The sequence below is a fragment of the Exophiala xenobiotica genome (assembly GCF_000835505.1).
Source record: "Exophiala xenobiotica strain CBS 118157 unplaced genomic scaffold supercont1.6, whole genome shotgun sequence".
Taxonomy (NCBI): domain Eukaryota; kingdom Fungi; phylum Ascomycota; class Eurotiomycetes; order Chaetothyriales; family Herpotrichiellaceae; genus Exophiala; species Exophiala xenobiotica.
In genome coordinates, this window is record NW_013562489.1 from 2,982,446 (window position 1) to 3,001,781 (window position 19,336).

General features: G+C 52.1%; 9 protein-coding genes across 11 annotated transcripts; 5 read left to right on the top strand and 4 right to left on the bottom strand.

The window, feature by feature from the left end:
- Window positions 1-277: 277 nt before the first annotated feature.
- PV05_10381 (uncharacterized protein) lies at window positions 278-3,583 on the bottom strand. The gene has a single exon (XM_013456812.1). It carries the CDS (start codon window positions 3,521-3,523, stop codon window positions 2,243-2,245), a length of 1,281 nt encoding a protein of 426 aa, XP_013312266.1. The 5' UTR covers window positions 3,524-3,583; the 3' UTR covers window positions 278-2,242.
- On the top strand, window positions 531-1,955 carry PV05_10382 (uncharacterized protein; the record flags this gene model as incomplete). The annotated part of the gene is made up of 3 exons (XM_013456813.1): window positions 531-798; window positions 859-1,883; window positions 1,937-1,955. The coding sequence occupies 2 exons, from the start codon at window positions 531-533 to the stop codon at window positions 1,425-1,427; spliced, it is 837 nt and encodes a 278-aa protein (XP_013312267.1). The 3' UTR covers window positions 1,428-1,883; window positions 1,937-1,955.
- A 400-nt stretch (window positions 3,584-3,983) lies between the features above and the next one.
- Window positions 3,984-6,911, bottom strand: PV05_10383. Of its 2 annotated transcripts, XM_013456815.1 has the most exons (4): window positions 6,747-6,911; window positions 6,452-6,694; window positions 5,757-6,399; window positions 3,984-5,705 (listed from the first exon to the last, which is right to left on the bottom strand). In XM_013456815.1, the coding sequence occupies exons 1-4, from the start codon at window positions 6,822-6,824 to the stop codon at window positions 5,485-5,487; spliced, it is 1,185 nt and encodes a 394-aa protein (XP_013312269.1). In that variant the 5' UTR covers window positions 6,825-6,911; the 3' UTR covers window positions 3,984-5,484. The 2 variants fall into 2 exon arrangements, with proteins under 2 accessions (XP_013312269.1, XP_013312268.1); XM_013456814.1 differs by having other exon boundaries at window positions 6,452-6,911.
- Window positions 3,987-6,208, top strand: PV05_10384 (tRNA dimethylallyltransferase). Its single transcript, XM_013456816.1, has 2 exons — window positions 3,987-4,003; window positions 4,051-6,208. Exon 2 carries the CDS (start codon window positions 4,109-4,111, stop codon window positions 5,402-5,404), a length of 1,296 nt encoding a protein of 431 aa, XP_013312270.1. The 5' UTR covers window positions 3,987-4,003; window positions 4,051-4,108; the 3' UTR covers window positions 5,405-6,208.
- A 133-nt stretch (window positions 6,912-7,044) lies between the features above and the next one.
- PV05_10385 (uncharacterized protein) lies at window positions 7,045-8,940 on the top strand. The gene has a single exon (XM_013456817.1). It carries the CDS (start codon window positions 8,362-8,364, stop codon window positions 8,779-8,781), a length of 420 nt encoding a protein of 139 aa, XP_013312271.1. The 5' UTR covers window positions 7,045-8,361; the 3' UTR covers window positions 8,782-8,940.
- A 43-nt stretch (window positions 8,941-8,983) lies between these two features.
- PV05_10386 (uncharacterized protein) lies at window positions 8,984-11,754 on the top strand. Its single transcript, XM_013456818.1, has one exon. The coding sequence runs from the start codon at window positions 9,129-9,131 to the stop codon at window positions 11,688-11,690; it is 2,562 nt and encodes an 853-aa protein (XP_013312272.1). The 5' UTR covers window positions 8,984-9,128; the 3' UTR covers window positions 11,691-11,754.
- On the bottom strand, window positions 10,514-14,383 carry PV05_10387. 2 transcript variants are annotated; one of them, XM_013456819.1, is made up of 6 exons: window positions 13,253-14,383; window positions 12,300-13,196; window positions 12,073-12,247; window positions 11,905-12,021; window positions 11,740-11,851; window positions 10,514-11,686 (listed from the first exon to the last, which is right to left on the bottom strand). In XM_013456819.1, the coding sequence occupies exons 1-5, from the start codon at window positions 13,766-13,768 to the stop codon at window positions 11,757-11,759; spliced, it is 1,800 nt and encodes a 599-aa protein (XP_013312273.1). In that variant the 5' UTR covers window positions 13,769-14,383; the 3' UTR covers window positions 10,514-11,686; window positions 11,740-11,756. The 2 variants fall into 2 exon arrangements, with proteins under 2 accessions (XP_013312273.1, XP_013312274.1); XM_013456820.1 differs by having other exon boundaries at window positions 10,514-11,851.
- Window positions 14,384-14,555: 172 nt separating this feature from the next.
- On the top strand, window positions 14,556-16,523 carry PV05_10388 (uncharacterized protein). Its single transcript, XM_013456821.1, has one exon. The coding sequence runs from the start codon at window positions 14,630-14,632 to the stop codon at window positions 15,719-15,721; it is 1,092 nt and encodes a 363-aa protein (XP_013312275.1). The 5' UTR covers window positions 14,556-14,629; the 3' UTR covers window positions 15,722-16,523.
- A 515-nt stretch (window positions 16,524-17,038) lies between these two features.
- Window positions 17,039-19,028, bottom strand: PV05_10389 (uncharacterized protein; the record flags this gene model as incomplete). The annotated part of the gene is made up of 2 exons (XM_013456822.1): window positions 17,039-17,456; window positions 17,515-19,028. 2 exons carry the CDS (start codon window positions 19,026-19,028, stop codon window positions 17,039-17,041), a joined length of 1,932 nt encoding a protein of 643 aa, XP_013312276.1.
- Between the last annotated feature and the right edge of the window lie 308 nt (window positions 19,029-19,336).

Below are 19,336 nucleotides of genomic sequence, written 5' to 3' on the forward strand. Positions count from 1 at the left end.
GTGAAGCTGAATATCTGGGGTGGCCTTACGGAGCCTCGGGAACATGCAAGCGTCCGTTGCTCCTTCGGCTTGCCAGTGGCCTCGCCATGCTCACCACGATATGTACAGTATGTAGCAAATCTACGAACAATTGGTACGAAGCTTGCCTAGACATGTTCCAGAAACACTGCTGTCAAGCAGGGCCGAGCCACGAGCTCGACGAGCAACGCCTACAGTTTGTACTCGAAAGAAATGCCTTGCATCTCGAACACATCCCCCTGTTTAGCGTTGCATTAACATGTTATCAAGTGTTTGCGCCGCGGCGATTAGTGGCCCATGGTCTGTCAAATAGCCCCTTAACAATGTCCTGGCAGTACTGTGTACGGAGGTACTCGTAGCGCTCAGAGCTACTGGACGAGTAGGATACCCTCCGTTCGCCTTCTCTCGCCTTGCATGGTAGTACATCACTGTCCCTTCTGACCAAACCTTATTCCCTCGGTTTCGCTCCAGCAATCTCGACAAACTGACTTCTTCCAACCCTGCCGCAGAAGATGCTTTCCTTGAGGATACACAGTCTTCTCCTCTGGGCCGCCTTTCGAGACGTCCTGGCCCAAGACGATGAGTTCCAGGGGAAGATCGACTGCTATGGCTGGACCGGGCAGGTTTTCTCAAATAACACGCAGTGCTCCGGCTCTCGCATCTGCTGCCAGACAGCAGACCTCTGTGATCCGAATCGATTTTGTGTGCAGAATGGCCAGCACGTCGTTCCTGCCTGTGCCGTCTTCCCGTGGAGTGAATGCTCAAATATCTGTCAATATGGTTCGTCGTCACCTGCACTTCCTTCATGTCCCTCCTCCATAGGCTGATAACAAGCAACAGAACCAGGCACAGGATTCTTACCTCGTGCGGTCGAATGCGATGACGGGAGTTTCTGCTGCGACAACGATCCTTCCTGCTGCTCAGAAGACCGTGGAATAGTCCTGAACGGACTCGGAGCGATCGTTTCCACACATAGCCCAACCCCATCCACAACAAGTTCGACGTCTACGACCGCACCCCTATCGACAACTTCACTCAGTAGTCCTTCTCTGACCCAGACCACTCCAACCAGCACCGCGACCCAGGCTGGAGACAGTTCTGGGTCAGCTCCCACATCGTCAAGTGGCCTTTCGACTGCGGCCAAGGCTGGCATCGGAATCGCCGTCGCCGTCACAGCAATCCTCATCATGACACTAGCAGCGCTCCTGGTCAGATACCGTCGCCGCCTAGGCAGACAGGCCAACACCTCTCAGCCATTGATACCACAGATCCTTTCAAACAAGTCACAGTCATACCCTCAATCTGCGCTTCCTTATTCTGACCAGCTCTCCCGACCATCCGAGCTGGAGGGTATCAAACCAAAGACTGGTTCTGAGGTACACGAACTGCCAGGGCGACAGATTTTGTGAAGATAGCACTACATGATGTGAAGAGACGCACGTGGAGCATACTCTGGTGTTGCGATATCCTTTTGTCCATGACTGCCCTCAGATGATATATCGGCTGCGGAAAATAATATGATATTGCTTCAGAAGTCGGAGACCTTATGGCAGATAGTCCTGCTTTGGCAAGGCCAAGATGTCCTCGAGTGTGGCTTAAATTTGCCCTGCGCCGAGGCCGTGGTTTTCATTCCGTATACCGCTTTCGCGGATCGCCTCGAATGTCATCTCATGCCGCCCGGGCGAGGCACGGGTGAACCCAGGACAACGCAGGTTGAGTAATGAGGTTGCGAGGTCGAAGGCACCAATCAAGCTCCATAGGCTCAGAAGAGGCCCAACAGCAGCTCACGTTCCTGATGCCTGGCGAGGCAAACCGACGCGCAAACAATGCTGAACCCATCATATCCGCAAGGTTCGGTTGCCCAGGTAAGAATCTTCAGAAGTGTAGTTTCGCATCACCTATTAACTCGTACGTGTAGGATTAAATCAGGAGAGGGGAAAATTCCGTGTTTGATCGAGACGCGTCAGCTCACCATAAGCTGGGATAGTACCACGTAAGGCCTTGAAGGTAGTTACCAGCCTCCTTGTGGCGCTGTAAGTGGCAGCATCCTGTTACGATCAGCTAGATCAAAGAACAGATATAGCAAGGCTTGCTGTTCCCTGTCTGCGCGAAGGCTTGAGTGGAACCATCTCGTAGCATTGCAAACATCGAAGAAGTCTGTGAATTCGGACCACTGAAGTGTTGATAGACGCTAAAATGCTGTCGTTATACGCGATGTGCCCAATCAATCACTCTCGTCATCACTACCATACGCAACCAACGGTCCAGCAGAGGCAGCCGGTCTCACGGCTTGCGCAGGTAGTGATCTTGCGGTCGATGCATTCCGTCTCAACGCAGCAAGCGTAGAGCCCGAAAATATCCCATCGCCTCCGTCAGCTGCTTCCTTTTCAACTGACTGCAGTTCCGACTGTGGTATCGCTGCATTTTGCGTGGTGGCCTCTTGAGGTGTAGGCGCCTCTATTAGCCCTCTCTCTCCCATTCCTTGGCCCTCCAACTGTTTCTGCTGATTGAACCAAATCTCCTCCGGTGCTTCATACCCTTCCAGTCCATACCCAGACTGGATCCGTCTCTGCTCTCGCTCCTCCTTGGTTTCGCGTCCTTCAATCTCTCTTACAGTTCTCTCCCCAAGCGCCCGCCTTACCGCCTCAGCAGCCTGCTCTTCAATCCTCGCTGCTTCTCTTTTCTGACTGAGTGGGTTGGGGTCGGTGGTCGCCCACCGAACATTAAGTATCTCATTGTTGTCCAACGCCTGATGCGCCATCGCCTCCTTCGCGAATTGACTGTTCGCCTCGTTCACGTAGGTCACAAAGGCAACGCCACGGCCGGTGAGCACTCTTACTCTTTCGATCTCGCCCCACTCCTGGAAATGTCGCGCCACAATCTCTTCAATGTCATCCGTAACATGGATCCGGCCAACGTAGAGTGTGCGATTCTGTCTCAAGAAGCTGCCGACCCCACCCATGTCGTCGCGGTAGTCGCTGTGCTTGTCCCGCCCGAAGCAGTCGACGTTGGGATTGAAAACGTCGTACACAGTCGGTAGACGGTGGAGATACTGGCACTCATGGCCTTTGGGGCAGATGCCCCGCGCAAAGAAAAGACAGAAGTAACTGCCGGGTGTCTTGTCGGCGGCCGTCCAGCCAGAGTCATTCCTGATGTTGCAGCGCGAAGGAGCTGCGGTCTTGGATAATTGTGCGTCTTCACGGTCACCACCAGACCACTTATTGTACCAGATGTTGAAGACTGTGCCGGTCTGTGGGGGTGGTTCAGATTTGAGGGTTGAGGGGTCGACTTGAGGGCGGGCCGGCCTGCGTTTGCGGCGGATCAGCTTCGTCTTTTTGGCGGGTGGCTCGGAGGAGGAGAGGGGTGTTTCGTTGTTAGCGGTAGTGAGCGCTGTACCGACGCTGGGGTTGTGAGTGGTGGAAGGTGCGGCGTCCGGGGAGGCGGAGCGTTTGCGGGAAGGTGATGAGGGTGCGAAAGATGTGCGGGCTCGGACGACTTCTGCCATAATGGATGTTGGTCACGGCGACGCTCAGGCAGTTAGAGGGTGAGTATGGTAGTCTTGAAGTCGAATGGAAGGTTCTGTGAAATTTGTAAATGCAAGATAGGAAGTTTGGAGAAGTTGCGCTTTTACGTATCAGGTTTCACTCACTTAGCCGTACAGATATACGGCACAGTATTTGTACCACCATCGCCTTGAAAAGATTGTAGATGAGGCACTGATGAGGATACTCCGTACTCCCAGATTTTCGACTATATCAGAGCTTTGAGTCATTCGCCGTTTTGCTTTCGACTGCCCATTCTCTGCTGTCGCTAAAACATACTATGCATGTGAGCGCCTGGATGGAGGGGTTTCGACGCAGGCTCTGAGACTGGGATGTTCTTGATACGCTCATTGATATTCAGAAGAGGCAGAACCACGATGGCTGGACCGCCAAAGGATCCGCTGGTGGTGGTCATTGGCGCTACTGGTACGGGCAAGTCAAAGGTGAACATGCTTGTCCCTGTGTCTACAGTCTATATTAATCGCTACAGATAGCTAGCAGTTGAGTTAGCCACACAATTCAATGGCGAAATCATCAACGGTGATGCTATGCAAATGTACAAAGGGTTGCCAATCATCACGAACAAGATTCCAGAGCACGAGCGCAATGGTGTACCTCATCACCTACTCGATTTTGTTAGGCTGGAGGAGCAGCCGTGGACAGTAAACCAGTTTGTCAAAGAAAGCAATCGCATTATCCACGACATCAGAACTCGAGGCAAGCTTCCCATAGTCGTTGGTGGGACGCACTACTACACCCATGCTCTCTTGTTTAAGGACGCAACCTTAGTCGACGAGGCTGCAGAAAGCATACCTGATGATGATCAAGTGGAGGGAGTGGAAGACGACTATCCGATCCTGTCGAGACCGACCGAAGAAATCCTGCAAGCGTTGCAAGAAGTTGATCCCGACATGGCGAGGAGATGGCATCCCAAAGACAGGCGGAAAATCCAGCGATCGCTCCAGATATGGCTGAAGACTGGGCGAAAGGCTTCAGAAGTCTATGCAGAACAGCAGGAAAGAAGGCCACCTAGTCGGCCAACAGACAATGATGCCGAACGCCCTCGGCTTGGCCAAGAGGCTAGCATGGCTAATGAAGAGGCTGCTCTGCGTTACCCAACATTGCTGCTGTGGTTAGAAGCTGAAGATGCCGTGCTGAAAGTGCGGCTCAATGACCGGGTTGATGCGATGGTCAATCGTGGCCTGATCGATGATGCAGTTGCTCTGACGAACTTCGAAAAAGAACTGTTCCAGCAAGGTGTCCCAGTGGACAAGACTAAAGGGATATGGGTGTCCATCGGCTATAAAGAGATGGCAAGCTGGCTGGATGGAGGGCAGACCCCTGAGCCCAAGTCTCCTCAAGCATCTCGCGCCTTGACCGAGGCCATTGAGTCTGTCAAAGCCGGCACCAGGCGATATGCGAAGCGTCAGAATCGCTATATTCGGATCCGACTGGCCAATGCATTGGAAGGAGCTGATGAATTCGGCATGCTGTTTCTCCTCGATTGCTCAAATCTTGACAATTGGGATACTGAAGTGGCAGCCCAAGCACAGAGACTTGTGCGGTCGTTTCTGGTCGGTGAAAAGCTCCCTGACCACAAAAGCCTTTCCGAGCTGGCAGCTAAAATGCTCTCCGCTGCTGATGAGCAAAATCTAGGGAGCGACCGTGTTGCGAGAACATGTAACACGTGCGATAAGACGTTGATGACCGAAAAAGAATGGAATGGTCATCTCGCAAGTCGAGGGCATAAGAAAGCTGTTGCAGCTCAGCGAAAGCGGGAAGCGAGAGCCAGCCAAGAGCCGGGGCAGCCTCATACTGCATCTTCGACCGCGGCTGAGGACTGATTTTCTAGAGTCCAGTGGCCTCAAATCCTTCCTGGGTGGCCTAGGCAGAAGGTTGAGCTGTACCGTGACAACCGCATGGTTCATCCAGGCTCAGGTACTTGACCATTTCCATTGATATGCGCGGTCCCTGCCGAATGCTGAGTGGGATACGCAGCCAGTTCCTTACTACGCCAGTCCAAAAAGGCCTGCGAGAGGATATCTCCGTGACCAGTTTCTTCGAGCTTGAAAACTTCAATCACAGGAACCTTTTCCCGCTTTCTGATACGCCAGACACCGTCTTCAGTCATGACGCCTTTCAACCCTAGAACCTTTCAGCCTGTCACACGGACAATTTTGGGAGGAAGATGCTTACACTCGAGAAAGCTTGCAGCAAAATTGATGCAGATCTGGCCATCCCACAGATATTTACCCTTTTGTCGGACTTTATCTGGTATTGTCTGAGTTTCGAGCTCTTCGATCCGCTCCAAGATCCCTTGGGGAGTTCGATATCCGACGACAATCTTAGGCACGCCGAGCAGAAATGATTGAGCCCAGAATTTCAACAGCTTTCTTTCAAACTTGATCTGTTCGCGCTCGTTGACGACTGCGGCTGTGGTCTTCAGTTCGACCCAATTGACCGGCTGGGATTTGTCTTCTGGCTTGAAGTCCAGCACGGCGTCTACTTCTCCGCCAATGATCATTTTGATCTTGCCTAGACCAGTACGCACGATCGAGCAGTATTGTGCATAATTGCTCACGACCTGGTCCTCGCGTGACTCGATATGCTCGCGCGATACGAGCGACCAGGGTTCCGGTAAGAGCGAGATGGTCTCAAACTTGTAACCCCAGAAACTCATGATATCCTGGGACATGGCGTTCGGGCGAGCTGCCGCAGAGAACTGCTCCTGTCGCGAGGAGAGTTTCTTGGTATGGTTTTCTTCGATGAAGATAGTGCCCTGAAATAGTGTTGCGTTCATTTCCCAAGAGTCCAGCTTGGAGTATGGGACTACCATGATCTGTCCACCTCGTGAGCACGTTTTGTCCTAATTCCTTCTGCATTTCACACACCTTGGTCATCATGCCTCGCCATGTTATAATGTCAATCTCAGTCTTGGCTCCTTTCTCCTTCTCATATGCTACAATAGCTTCCAAAAGTCCGTCAAGATGATCGTCGGCGGAATCATCGAGCTGTCGGAAGGTCTCGAAACCTCGGTTGAGGTCGCATGGGAGGGTCGGAGGGTAGTAATAGCGCAGGCTGGATGCATCGAGTCGAAACTTGTGATCCTCGTCATAAGAGAAGTGAGTGATTTCCTGAGAAGCTTTAGTCTGGCGAACGTTGTCTCTACCTACTGTCTGCGCATACTCTGGGTCTTCGTATGGCCGCACTCGCGCCGCCAAAGCGGTTCACGGGCTCGAACTCGAAGGAATGGTGCTGGGCCATGAGTAGAACTCTTCATTGCGGAAAGACAGCGAGATCAGCTGCATTCAGGGGCTGTTGCGGTGGCCATGAGAAGAGCCTTGGGTGCTCATTTGTCCCGCATTCAATGCGATCTATATCCGTATTTCGAATTCAATGTCAATTTGCATCACGTGAATTCGCGAAGACCATAAAATACGTGACGTAGCTGACTAAACAAACCGTGTCTCCTTCAACTCCTTCACCTCCCACAACCTCCTTCCACACCATGTCCGTGATGAAGCTCAGGCGAACGCCGCACCATATGGCATCCAGCCTGCACCTCATCGATGGTATAATGAAGGATTTGGAAGAGCAAACCAGTCGACTTGACCTCTTCTCCGACAATCTCGTCCTATTCATCTTGCTTTGAATACGTTCGCACGATCGACGACATCATTATGAACGGCGTAGGTATGGAGGATATTACCATCAGCGACTTCCTCTGCCCAACGCCACCCAACTTGGACGAGGCCATGAACAGACAGATCCTCGAGCGCTCGCATACCGAATTACACCCCTGCGTACATGTCGTTTAGGCAAGGACATCAAGCAGAATCCAACTTGCAGGTTGATGGGTGTCCAGAAACCGCGTGTCAACGGCGCCTCGGTTTTTCCCATTCTCCATGAATGCAGGATGCAGCAAGGCTAGGTGATCGGTCAACAGGGCTCCGATATGAGGAAGGCTGCTTGTCAAGCGCTGTACAAGTGAGCAGCCAGAACGGAGCCTTCATCTGCAGGAGACTCCCACAGAATCTCGACTAGCAGCAATCTGATGCGATCACAGACTCGACCACAAAAGGCAGGTCGGACAAATTTCTTGACCTCAGTCTACCGCCGCTTGAATTGCTGAGAACAGGGGAGTGTGATAGTCACCCCAGATCGCCGTCATTGTGATTGGACTCCCCCGCGTCAATGGTGAGCAGTGTGGAGCATCCACCCTGTGACAAGTCTACTACGACCAGACACCGTTCTAGCTCGATATCTTCGCTCTCACATCAGCCAAGGCATACCACTGCAAGCTCGATCATTGCATCATCGCAGTCATTGGGCGTGCCCAGCCTAGGACCATCAGCAAGATACAAAATAAATTGTATCGCGAATCAATCCCACAATCGAATGCGCACGTTCTAAAAACCCTCTTTACCTGTGCCGTGATCCCTAGCTTCACCATGGCCTTCGACCTCCGCTTATTCAAGGGCATCTTCTTCGACATCTACGGCACGTTGATCGATTGGGAATCCGGCATCTACCCACAGCTTCTGAGTCTCACCCAGAAATTACCCGCTGAAGATCCGCGTCGTGAAGACACACCAGAAACCCGCAAGATTTTGCTGCGTATGTACACAGCCAACGAGAAAGTCGTCGAACATGAGAACCCGACACTTGCATATCCGAAGATCTTGGAAGCCGTGTATAATCGCATCGCAGCCGAGCTTAGCGTTCAACCTGCCGGCGAGAACCGCATAGCCTTTGGCCAGAGTATTGGCGAGTGGCCAGCTTTTCCGACGCTGTGGAAGCCATGAAAGTCCTGGCCAAGCATTATAAGCTGTTTGTCTTGAGTAACGTGGACAACGAGTCGTTTGGGCGTACGCTGGCAGGACCGCTGAAAGGCGTACATTGGGATGGCATTTACACAGCTGAGCTGATTGGTTCATACAAGCCGAATCCGAGAAATTACAATTACGTTGTCGAGCGGTTGAAGGAAGATTTCGACATGTCCAAGGGCGAGACGTTGATGGTCGCACAGGGTCTGGATATTGATCATGTTAGTGCGAAGGCGCTAGGGTTCAGACCCGCGGTGTGGATCGCGAGGTATGCTGGTGATGCGGGCATGGGAGGGAACAAGGAGAGATTGCAGGCAGAGGGGTTGATTGAGATCGGAGCGGAGTATGCGTCCTTGGGGGAGATGGCGGAAGCGGTCAAGAAGGCATTTGCGTGAGGTGGCCGTCAATCAGTGCTCATGGACTATAATAACTTACCTGGTAGGTTGTGGGCAGGTAAGGGAGTCCGAGGAGGAGCCGAAGGGCTTAATCAAGCACGTGATCTATTCTGTATATGGCGGCGCATTAACTCCTAAACGTTGTTCTGCCTCGGATGCTCGGGGACTATTGTCGTGAACTTGACACGGATCAGCTATGTCTCGCTCCTCCGTTCGCACCCTGGTTGACCCTTCATTCACATCGTAATCATGATACCCTAAGATCAAGGGGCCGAGTGCCACTATCCGACTGAAGGGGGGTTTTGTGCAAGTGTCCAGCAGTCGTGGTCGTTCACGGTTAACCAAAAATGAGACTGGGCAGTCGTGTCGGGAAGGCTGCGATATACCTCTCGAACATCCTGTTGATCCTTTCTCTTCTCATATTTGCAAAGGGTTTCTTTCCTCACAAGGCTTTTCTGCCTGGAATCGCAACATGGCCCGAAGGATCCCTGTCCAGATCGGCTCCATTCAATCGGGTCGTGTTCATGGTCGTCGATGCTTTACGGAGCGACTTCGTTTACGGCAATGCATCTCATTTCGCCTTTACGCAAAGCCTGATCAGGTCTGGCGCCGCTCTACCATTCACAGGCCATGCAAGCCCTCCAACCATCACCATGCCACGAGTGAAAGCCATCACCACCGGTACAGTGCCGAGCTTCGTGGACCTTGTCCTCAATTTTGCCGAGTCCGATACCACATCGACCCTTAGGGACCAAGACTCATGGCTTGCTCAATTGAAAGCGAAAGATGGCAAACTTGTCATGTACGGGGACGATACTTGGCTGCGGCTCTTTCCCGAGTTCTTCCACCGAGCGGACGGGACCACGAGTTTCTTCGTCTCGGACTACACCGAGGTCGACAACAACGTCACAAGGCACATTCCTTCAGAGCTTGAATTGGGCGACTGGTCTGCGATGACCTTGCATTTTCTCGGGCTCGACCACATTGGTCACAAAACTGGCCCGAGAGGGCCAAATATGCCCGCCAAACAAGCAGAAATGGATAGCATTGTGCAGCGAATTTATACTGCAATGGAAGAGACTGAGCACCTGAATTCATGTTTGTTGGTCCTCCTCGGGGACCACGGGATGAATGAGGGCGGAAATCATGGCGCATCCTCTCCAGGCGAAGTTTCCACAGCTCTAACGTTCATATCACCAAAGTTCAAGTCTGCTTTTGAAGGCCAGCACAGCCCAGTTCACGATGCAGTCGACTATAAGTACTACGACATCGTAGAGCAGTCTGACATTGTGCCGACTCTAGCTGCACTGCTAGGATTTCCAATACCGCAGAATAACCTCGGTGTAGTCATTGCGCGGTTACTCGACCTCTGGACTGTTCAGGAAGATCAATACAACCTGGTGTACGAGAATGCCGTGCAGATCCACACCATCGCACAAGCTACCTTTCCAGCTGTTTTCGCTCATACGCCCTCTGGCTGCTCAACGACTGAAGGAGACGATGCCGAAATACTCGCCTGTTTATGGCAGCGCGTCTCTCATGCACACATTCACACCTCAGCTCATCGAGGCTCAATCTCGGGTCTCAAGGAGTTCTTGTACAAGGCCCAAGATCTTCTCAGCGGCACAGCGAGTAACTATGACCTGACCAGCATGCAAACAGGCATCGCTTTATCCGCACTCGCTCTAGGACTATGCCTTCCCAGCTTCGCCCGTGCCGTCTTCGACTCCGGGGCTGATGGCATCATACTTGTTCTGACTATGCTCATCTACGCGATCACAATGTTCGCCAGCAGTTACGTCGAGGAAGAGCACCAATTTTGGTACTGGATCTTGAGTGCGTGGCTCATTGTCCTGTTCTGCAAAGATGCCCGGTACTCGTCTCAAAGGGCGATTCACGGGCCCTTGGGCTCGGTGCTTGCATTCCTCCTTCTCCTCGCGATCCGCCGCTGGCGCCAGACAGGCCAGAAATACGCCGGCGAGCCCGATCTGCTCACCAATCTCGTCACGCCGAATCCTTGGATTCTCTGGGTCCTCGTGGTCCTCACGTACGCCGTCCTTTCGCGCAACCTGAGCGGCCGTGCCGTGAAGTGGATGGGCGCACGACAGATGGGCCTCCTCCCCGTCCTGGTCTCGATGTCCGCATTCCTGTTCAAGATTGCTTTCACGGCCGCCGACGCACCGGAGTTGTTACAATCATTCCCGATCCTCAATCCTCTGGTCGTATTTGTCTCACGATATCCGCTGGTCAGTCTGGCTAGAGTCGTCTTTCTCGGACTGGTACATTTGCTGGGCTGCGCAATATATTACGAGGCGCCGTGGCAGGGTGCAGAAAATCTCCGCTCATTCCTCGGCGCCTTCCAGGACGTGGTCTCGATCTTCCTTATCACCCAGACACGAACAGTGTATGTTCCGCTATACTTGTTCTTTCATGTTCAATTGTATCTATTTCGACGCGGACGCCAGCACAGTGTCGGTGAGATATCTATTCTTGCACTCCTCTCGCAGTACGCTTCGTTCTTCACCTTCGGTGGCACAAACTCAATCGCGACGATAGATCTGTCGAACGCGTATAATGGTGTGAGTGGGTACAACGTCGCTGCGGTGGGCGCCTTGACGTTTGTGAGTAATTGGGCAGCGCCGATCTGGTGGGCATTTGCGGTTTGTCAGTTGTTCAGCGCTGCGCAGTTGAGCAAAGGACGGTTTATTTTCATGATGACCACGCTGGCGACGTTTGCGTGCTTGCATACGTTGGCGGTTATGGTGGCGTGTTTGGTGCTGAGGGAGCACTTGTTTATCTGGACAGTGTTTTCGCCAAAGTATCTGTACACTGCAGCTTGGGTGGTCGGACAGCATACTGTTGTGAACATGTTGGGTGTGGGTAGTCTGCTGCGGAGGAGAAGTGGCTAGAGTAGGGTTAGAGTTTTGGTTGAATATAGTCTTGGTACATGGACGAAACCAATGGATTGTCGAGACTCAGTGAGCGCCGTTCTGAGTCTGCCTGACGCAAAACGCGTCGAATAGCTGACCCATGCCTTCGGTATCGTCGATCGACATGACTTTTGAGACGTCTGGAATAGTCAGCAACCCACTAAGAGAAACATGTTCTGGGAAGAAAGCGTACATTGATCAGGGCGCACGATGACAGTGGCGCCGACGTCTGGATCAATGCCATATTTCTCATAGGCGTGGCCGTGGCCGGAATTGTAGCTCTCGTCATCAACGAAAGTCTTATGAAGATCTGAGGACGATTAGCACTCGTCCGAATTGCGTGGCTTGCCTTGCCTCTCACCTCGCATCTTCCACTTTCCTGTCGCCGGCCAGAAGAATTCGGGTATCTCTTCTTGTTCAAGCTTGACTCTCTCTCCGTTGAAGACAACGATCGGTTCGATGAAGCTGTCGACGTCTGCCGAAGGAGAGGTATACTTGCGGACTGGACCATCGGCGGAATCCAAGTATTTGGCAATCTGCATATCGCTCGTCAGTTACATCCTCAGAAGGGAATCCAAAGGGTTGCACCTTCTCCAGCCTGGCAATTGTACAAGACTGTCCAATCTTGCCAACGAAGAAAATCAGACGCCATCGTCCATCTGCTTTCAACGCTTGTACCAGTGGCATCGCCTTTGCGTCGCAAAACCGCACGACCTGCGCATTTTGGAACCGCATTCCAACGACAATATTCTCAGCTAGACTCTGCCTGCTTCCTGCGGCTGAAGTGATGCTAGAATCTTCGTATTTTGCGGTCAGACCGGCGGTGTATCGACCAGATTTGATGAACGCCTGCCTGAATTGCTCTGGAGTCATCTTGCTCTCCTGTCCGGCCTCCTTCAAGGCGAACAATTTCGTGAACCATCTGTCAAAATCGATGAGGTCGGCTGCTGTTTTGCCACGTTCGAGATCGTATGTTTTGAGTAACTCTGGAGTGGCTTTGTCCTTCAGTATCAGACTCAGCTTCCAGCCGATGTTGTATCCGTCCTGAAGGCTAACGTTCATCCCTTGGCCGGCTTTGGGTGAATGTGTATGAAAAGCATCACCTGTCAAGAAGATACGATTATCCTTGGTGAAATGGTCTGCAAGTCGTTGCCCAATGCAATAGCACGACCACCAATATGTTTCGGAGAAGTCCATCGTAAACGGCCTGAAGACCTGTTGAGCTTTCTTATGCAGGTCTTCAAGCTTGACTTCCTTCACGTTCGTACCGGCCGGGAACTCGATGTAGAAGCGTACCAGTGAGCCACCTTCTCGTGGTATGATCAGGATCATACCAGAATCGGAATGGACTGTCGATTTTCGTCGAATGTCAGGAAAGTTTGTTCGAGGATAGATGTCCATTACTCCCCAGACTGCATCGGTTGTATCGCCAACCATTTGGTACCCTAAAGACCTGCGCACCTTGCTGTGGGCACCATCGCATCCCTGGTCAGGCGTGAGCAGAGCGTCGTCACATTCATCACAGGCGATATAGTACTTACCAGGACGTACTTGGCTTTAAAGATATGATCCTTCCCGTCCTTTTCGGCGACCACTGTGGTGCAATATGAGCTGTGGTCGTTTGCCAATTCTGGATCTATCTCAACGCTTTTGACAGAATATCCGTAGTCAACTTCCTGACCGTTGGCCTTCCGCATAGCTTCCAGCAGCAGCCCGTTGATTCTTGCCTGGTTCAAAATGACATGAGGCTGATGACTGAGACCAGGTTGAGTGTCAGCCGTGCGACCCTTGCGGTGCAGACCACCTTTTCCGTCTGGCGACCAGAATGCCACTTCAAGGACGTGGTACGCCTCGCGAAGAAGCTCTTCAGCAATGCCAAAACTCTCAAAAACCTCAACCGTCCGACATTGTACGCCGTCGGCCTGCCCCATCGTCATAGGACCTTGCCGTCGCTCAAGAACCTTGACAGATTTGATGCCAAAGATCGACAGCCATAATGCCGCGCAGAGACCAGCAGAGCCGGAGCCACAGATGAGCACGTCCACAGTCTCAACCATCTTGTCTTTGATACCACTCACGAGAATGTGGAACGAGCTGACAAGAATCGTTCAAAGATTTATACCATGGGCCTCGGGCTGTACACGTCAGGTAGCAAACCGCGGCTGGTCCCAGATGAGCACCGGCGAGCCGGACACATAGAACGGGAATTGTAAACGGCACTGTCGTCTGCGCTCGATTGCTGATGACCTTGAAGGTGCCGAGCTACAATGGAAACAGTATTGAGTCGTCCCCGCCTTGACCTCCGTCCCCAAAAAGCCGGAACGGTTCCGGGGATTGAAACTGTTACCAATAGGGTCAATCCCGCTCGCAGGGATGGTCCCGGCCTGGACTTGTAGACCTCAAAATGCTGAATCGTCCCTGAGCTGATTGCCTTAAGTCGATTGTGGTATGGCTACAGGATTTCATTCTTTCTGTCCATTGATCGGTATCTATGCTCGCTCAGACAGCGTCCGAAAACGAGATCCATGGGTTGAGACCAGTTATGCTCCTTACATGTCGTTCAGTACTCTGTATCGCGTAGAGTATCTGACCCTTGTGGTAGGCAGACAGTGTACCGTGATCTCCGTATGACGTTCAGCAATTTCACTGGGCGTAATGCGGCTTCAAACAAGTGCAATACCGATGATACTGGAGCATTCAAAAGCGAGGAGATGGCCTCGATGGCCAGCGTCGCTCACCGCCTTCCTGACGCCAAGACCTTGTTACCGCTTTCAAGATCGACCGGCAGAATATTTTTGACGTGCCTGCGGTAATTGAAGAGTGATTGCGTTCTACACATTAGACGATACCTGGTATCTCCCCCTTCAACCCAGACGTTCGTGATGAGATGAGGCTTTGAAGGTCATACACTGGCAGTCATGCCCTCCGCAAGCCTTTTGGCGGACCCAATACTCTCCATACCAGCCTCGGCAATGCCTCTCATCTCGCCCAATGCTCTCCTCCATGCCCACCTGAAGCAGAGTCCTCCTCGACGTCCCTCAAATCGCGCCCCCTCAGAAGTTCGACCTGTTCAACTCAATGTCGGCTCTCTGACACACTGTAATGGTTCGTCTCTGGTTAAGATTGGTGCAACAACAATCGTTTGCGGAGTCCGAGCCGAAGTCCTACCAGTCAGCGAAATTCCCAGCTTCAGAGTGACAAAGACGTCGGCTACATATAATCCGACGGCTCCGGTGGCGCGTGACAATCGATTTGTAGATGGAGAACAAGAGGAGGAATACGGTGCTATTCCACTTTATCACCTGTTGGTTCCAAATATTGAGCTAGCGACTGGCTGTTCGCCCAAGCACCCTGCCAACACCGCTCCTTCAGTCGAGGCACAGTCGATCTCACAACGTCTGCTATCACTACTGCATACGTCACAACTCGTCAGAACTTCTGACCTCGAGATTATCTATACTCCACCTGCTGAGACGCAGGACACCGAACTGGGAATCAACGCGGACCCTCAGCTCAAGGCATACTGGACGTTGTACATTGATATGATGTGCATCAGCTATGGTGGCTCGATCTTTGACGCTGCCTGGCTCGCGCTTTATGCAGCACTGAGAGACACCAGTCTCCCAAAAGCGTGGTGGGATCCCGACTTGGAACAAGTGCTTTGTTCGGCAGAGGTTGAAGACGCACAGAAGCTGAGATTGCGGGGAATGCCAGTTCCCAGCACCTTTGGCGTGTTTATCCCAGAGCAGAGACTAGTCACTGTGAACGGTGGAGATGATCAGTACTGGATTCTTATGGACATGGATGGCTTCGAAGAGGAGGCTTGCATTGAGACTGGAACTATCACTGTCGACGCCGGCGGAAATGCAACACCATTGTCGATTCTACGCATTGAGAAGAGCGGCGGACCCTTCGTTGACGTTGAACAGATGACCAAAATCGCCACTTTCGCCGAGCAACGACTGCTTCAATGGAAAGGCGTTCTGGAAAATGCGTTGATGAAGACTTGAGACGAGGAGATCAGGTTGTCCCCGTCGTTCGCGAAAGTCATGCAATTGGTCTCGTCGAGGACATTCAAACCATACGACATGAGCTCAGTCCTACGTTCAGGTGGCGATCCCTACGCAATCAATGCGTTTCAATGAAGACCACCTAGGCGGTGATGGCACCACGAGATAGACGATACGCGCCAAGTGATCATCATGTGGATGCAGCAGATGAGGTGCTGCTGTTAGGACAATGACTTCGAATACAGACGATCCCACTTGCTAGGGCAGCGATCGTGCCAGGCCAGGTGTCAGCGCGCCCTTCCCTCGTCACCTCCGGCCCTGGGCATGCGCACGGATCAGGAGATATCGCATGAAAACGGGTTCAGACCTCGGCGCATCCGCCCAATACGGAGAAGCAGACTGCAGCAATGGATTACGAGGAGCCTAGAACCCAGCAGCGACCATGAGCACATGACCGAGTGTTGCCTGTACCTGTGCCTGGGTCCAGTTACCAGAAACTGTATGGTTATGAAAGAGCCAAGGAGCTGCTAGGCATCCAGTGTCTAGTATTAGCGCAAACCTAGAGAGTCGTCTGCAGGGGAGATCAAGGAGGCGTCTGAAGGCAATATCATGCTTTTGGGAGTAATGATGGGCAGAGTTCGCAGACAGTCCATTTTTCTACCCGTTGTAACCTATAGAAGCCCTGTTTGACGATTCTCGGAAAGCCCTCTTGGAGGCGAAACATGACATGAAGCGGAGCATAGTCTCATCATGATCGAGATATTTTCGAGCAAGCGAAAGAGCACTGTTGCAGACTCAGGAACTCTGTGCACAAACTCCGATATTGTAGCTTTCTGTAGTTATGAGAAACATTTGACTTCTAATGAGATTTTGCGCCCGATGCTGAGAGCAGGTCCGAGCTTTCGCAGCCCAAAATCCTCATCAACCTGGTCATCACTAGGTAGTTCCTCCATAAAACAACCAGTACACGCCGAGCTTCTCTGGACATGAACATCGGCATTGTCTAGCTAAAGCACGCCTGTCTCATTATGCAGTCCTCTTGACCTTGGAGACCTCGTCCGCCGAAGCCATAATAAGCATGCTTCTCGCAATGGACAACGCGCATCTGACTGTGGAACGAACAGGCGCATAATGGGCGCTGCTTACTTAGGTCTTATACGTCTGTCACCCACTAGGTACACACGGTGTCTGTGCATGTATGGAAGAGGTGTGCCCCTAAGATCAGTGGGCTAATTCTCCTATTCACAAGGGCGTCGCGCAGGTCTGCACAGTCAAATATGGGTATGTCATTCATCTCCTACAGGCAGCTATCTGCATCTATCCACGCATCTCAGCCTCATCCGCTGCCATCATCCTACTCCTAATCCATGCAAACAACTTCTGGGCGAATGCTGGAGGCACAGCATTGCCAATCTGCTTTTTGATGTCCCCCTCAGTGCCAGACCAGGCATATCCTGGTGGGAACGTCTGCAAAGCTGCCAACTCGCCCAGTGTATAGTTGCGTTCGCCACTTGGATGGTACACGTTCATTCCACCATTGCACGTAAGAGTGCCGGCGACGCCAGTCGGATCAATCTCTGCTTTCTCTTCTGAAAAGCGCGTGGCTTTTTCAAGATCATGGAGCTTAGGATCGCGCGGAATGTCTGCAATTGCTTCACCTATGCTTGGCAGGGGCATCAACCCTGGCTCCGACCCATGCGTTGGTGCAGGAAAGTCAATGAGCTCTTCTCCAGGTCTGTAAGGCCCACATTAGTTCAGGATGATCGTCTAAAGGCCTCAGCGGACAGACATACCCAGAAGCGATTATGATCAGCCGCTTTCTCGACTGTGGAACGCCATAGTGTTTCAACCAAACGCATCTCCACTCCAGACTGTACTCCATTTCGACAAAGAATGAGAGAAGCTTGCGGAACCACAGTCGATGTTTCTCGTCCAAGAACCCATCGGCCTCCTCGAGTGTGACGATACGTGGCTTGCAGACCTCAAGGAGGTCGCCTACGGCAAGAAGGGTATTGGTGTTTTTTTCATTCTTGGAAAGATTTGGAATAGTGTTGGCGCGTGAGAATGGCTGGCAAGGTGGGCTCATATGCAGGATGTCGACGACGTATCGAGCTGTCCGCTTGGCAACACTGATGAAGCTATAGATATCCTCGCCTCGAATATCCAAGTCACGGTGACCAGCGAACATCTTGCGGTATGTCTGGACAGCTGAGGCGCAGAAGTCGACTGCGAATCGAGGTTCAAGTCCAGCACTTGTTGCCCCTTGAGTCACGCCTCCAGCACCGCAAAAGGCATCTCCGAACGTGTACTTCTGCTCTAATATGTCGTCTGCGACTTCTAGAAGTGCAGTCCCTTTCAGTGTGCAGTGTTTTGGTCCGCGCCAGTATTGTCGCAATGCGGGACGGTCCGTCCGAGAGCAGATAGATGCTCCATTGAACTGAAAATGCTCATCATCTGCGTGATGGGCTTGGAGACGCGCGATTTCCCCAAATCTGTGCTTGTGGACCATGATCTTCTTATCTTTCTCCTTATTATCTTTCTCCTTTGGTGAAAGCACTCTCCGCCAGCGGCAGAAAAGGTATCCCCCCTCCTCGCCATTTGGCATGCACTGATTGCTGAAGACCTTGCATGGCAAATTGGTAAAGACGATCTTGCATGTCCTCGAAATCTCTGAGAAGCGGACTCTGACTTCTTTCTTGCGTTCATTGCCACTGAGGTCGAAAAACGAAACCCATACAAGCTCTCTAACAGTCGGTGGCATCAAAAGGTCCCGTGTGTTTTGTGGGAAGAGTCTTCGGCCTCTAACCCAACGCTCACCACTGTCGTCTATGTCCATGGCCAGGATGCGCATGAATGTGCCATCTCTGAGCTCCACATCGCGGCCTGGATCGTCTTTCCAATTCTCCTTTGAGACTTCCCGGTATGTTCTCAAGTGGTTCAGCACGAGAGCTGGATCTGCATCTTCGACTTTTAGGATGTCTGGAATGTTGATATATAGGGAGTCATTTCCGTACACTTTGAGCATGTGGAGATCCTCGTCGTCCAGCATGTGGAGATCCTCGTCGTCCAGCATGTGGAGGTCTTCGTTGTCCAGACCTTCGTCGTCCATAATGACCAATGGTTGCTGCCGCGAACCAGCTTGCTCGTTGTTGATCAGCTCCATGAAGGGTCGAGCATTTGTTTGTATTGTTACATCTCCGAATCTAACTTGTTTCCGGTTCGGAGGAGGGTGACCGTTGCTTCTGCTGCCTGGACCAGGAGTAGAGCTTCTTTTTGCTATTGCACCATGCTTGACTTTGTTCGACATTATAGGAAGGTTGCGGAGTTCAGGGAATGATTGTCTCTGTTTGTGTGCTGCTAGGAAGGTTGACTGCGGATTTTCGAACCCTCACGATGTGTTTGCACCTATGTTTGAGATCGAACAGTATGAGGGTGGGAGAGAAGCTCTTGATATGGACGGATGGTAAGGACTGGAGCGGGCGATCTGTGCTGAAGAGAAGATGCTGTGTCTGAAACAGAGCAGGGAAATGACAACTCCAGCAGGAAGAAAGGGAGTCAAAGCCGCGATTTGTGTCTGCCCGGAGCAAGGAAAACAGGCGGAAATCTGAGCTCGCT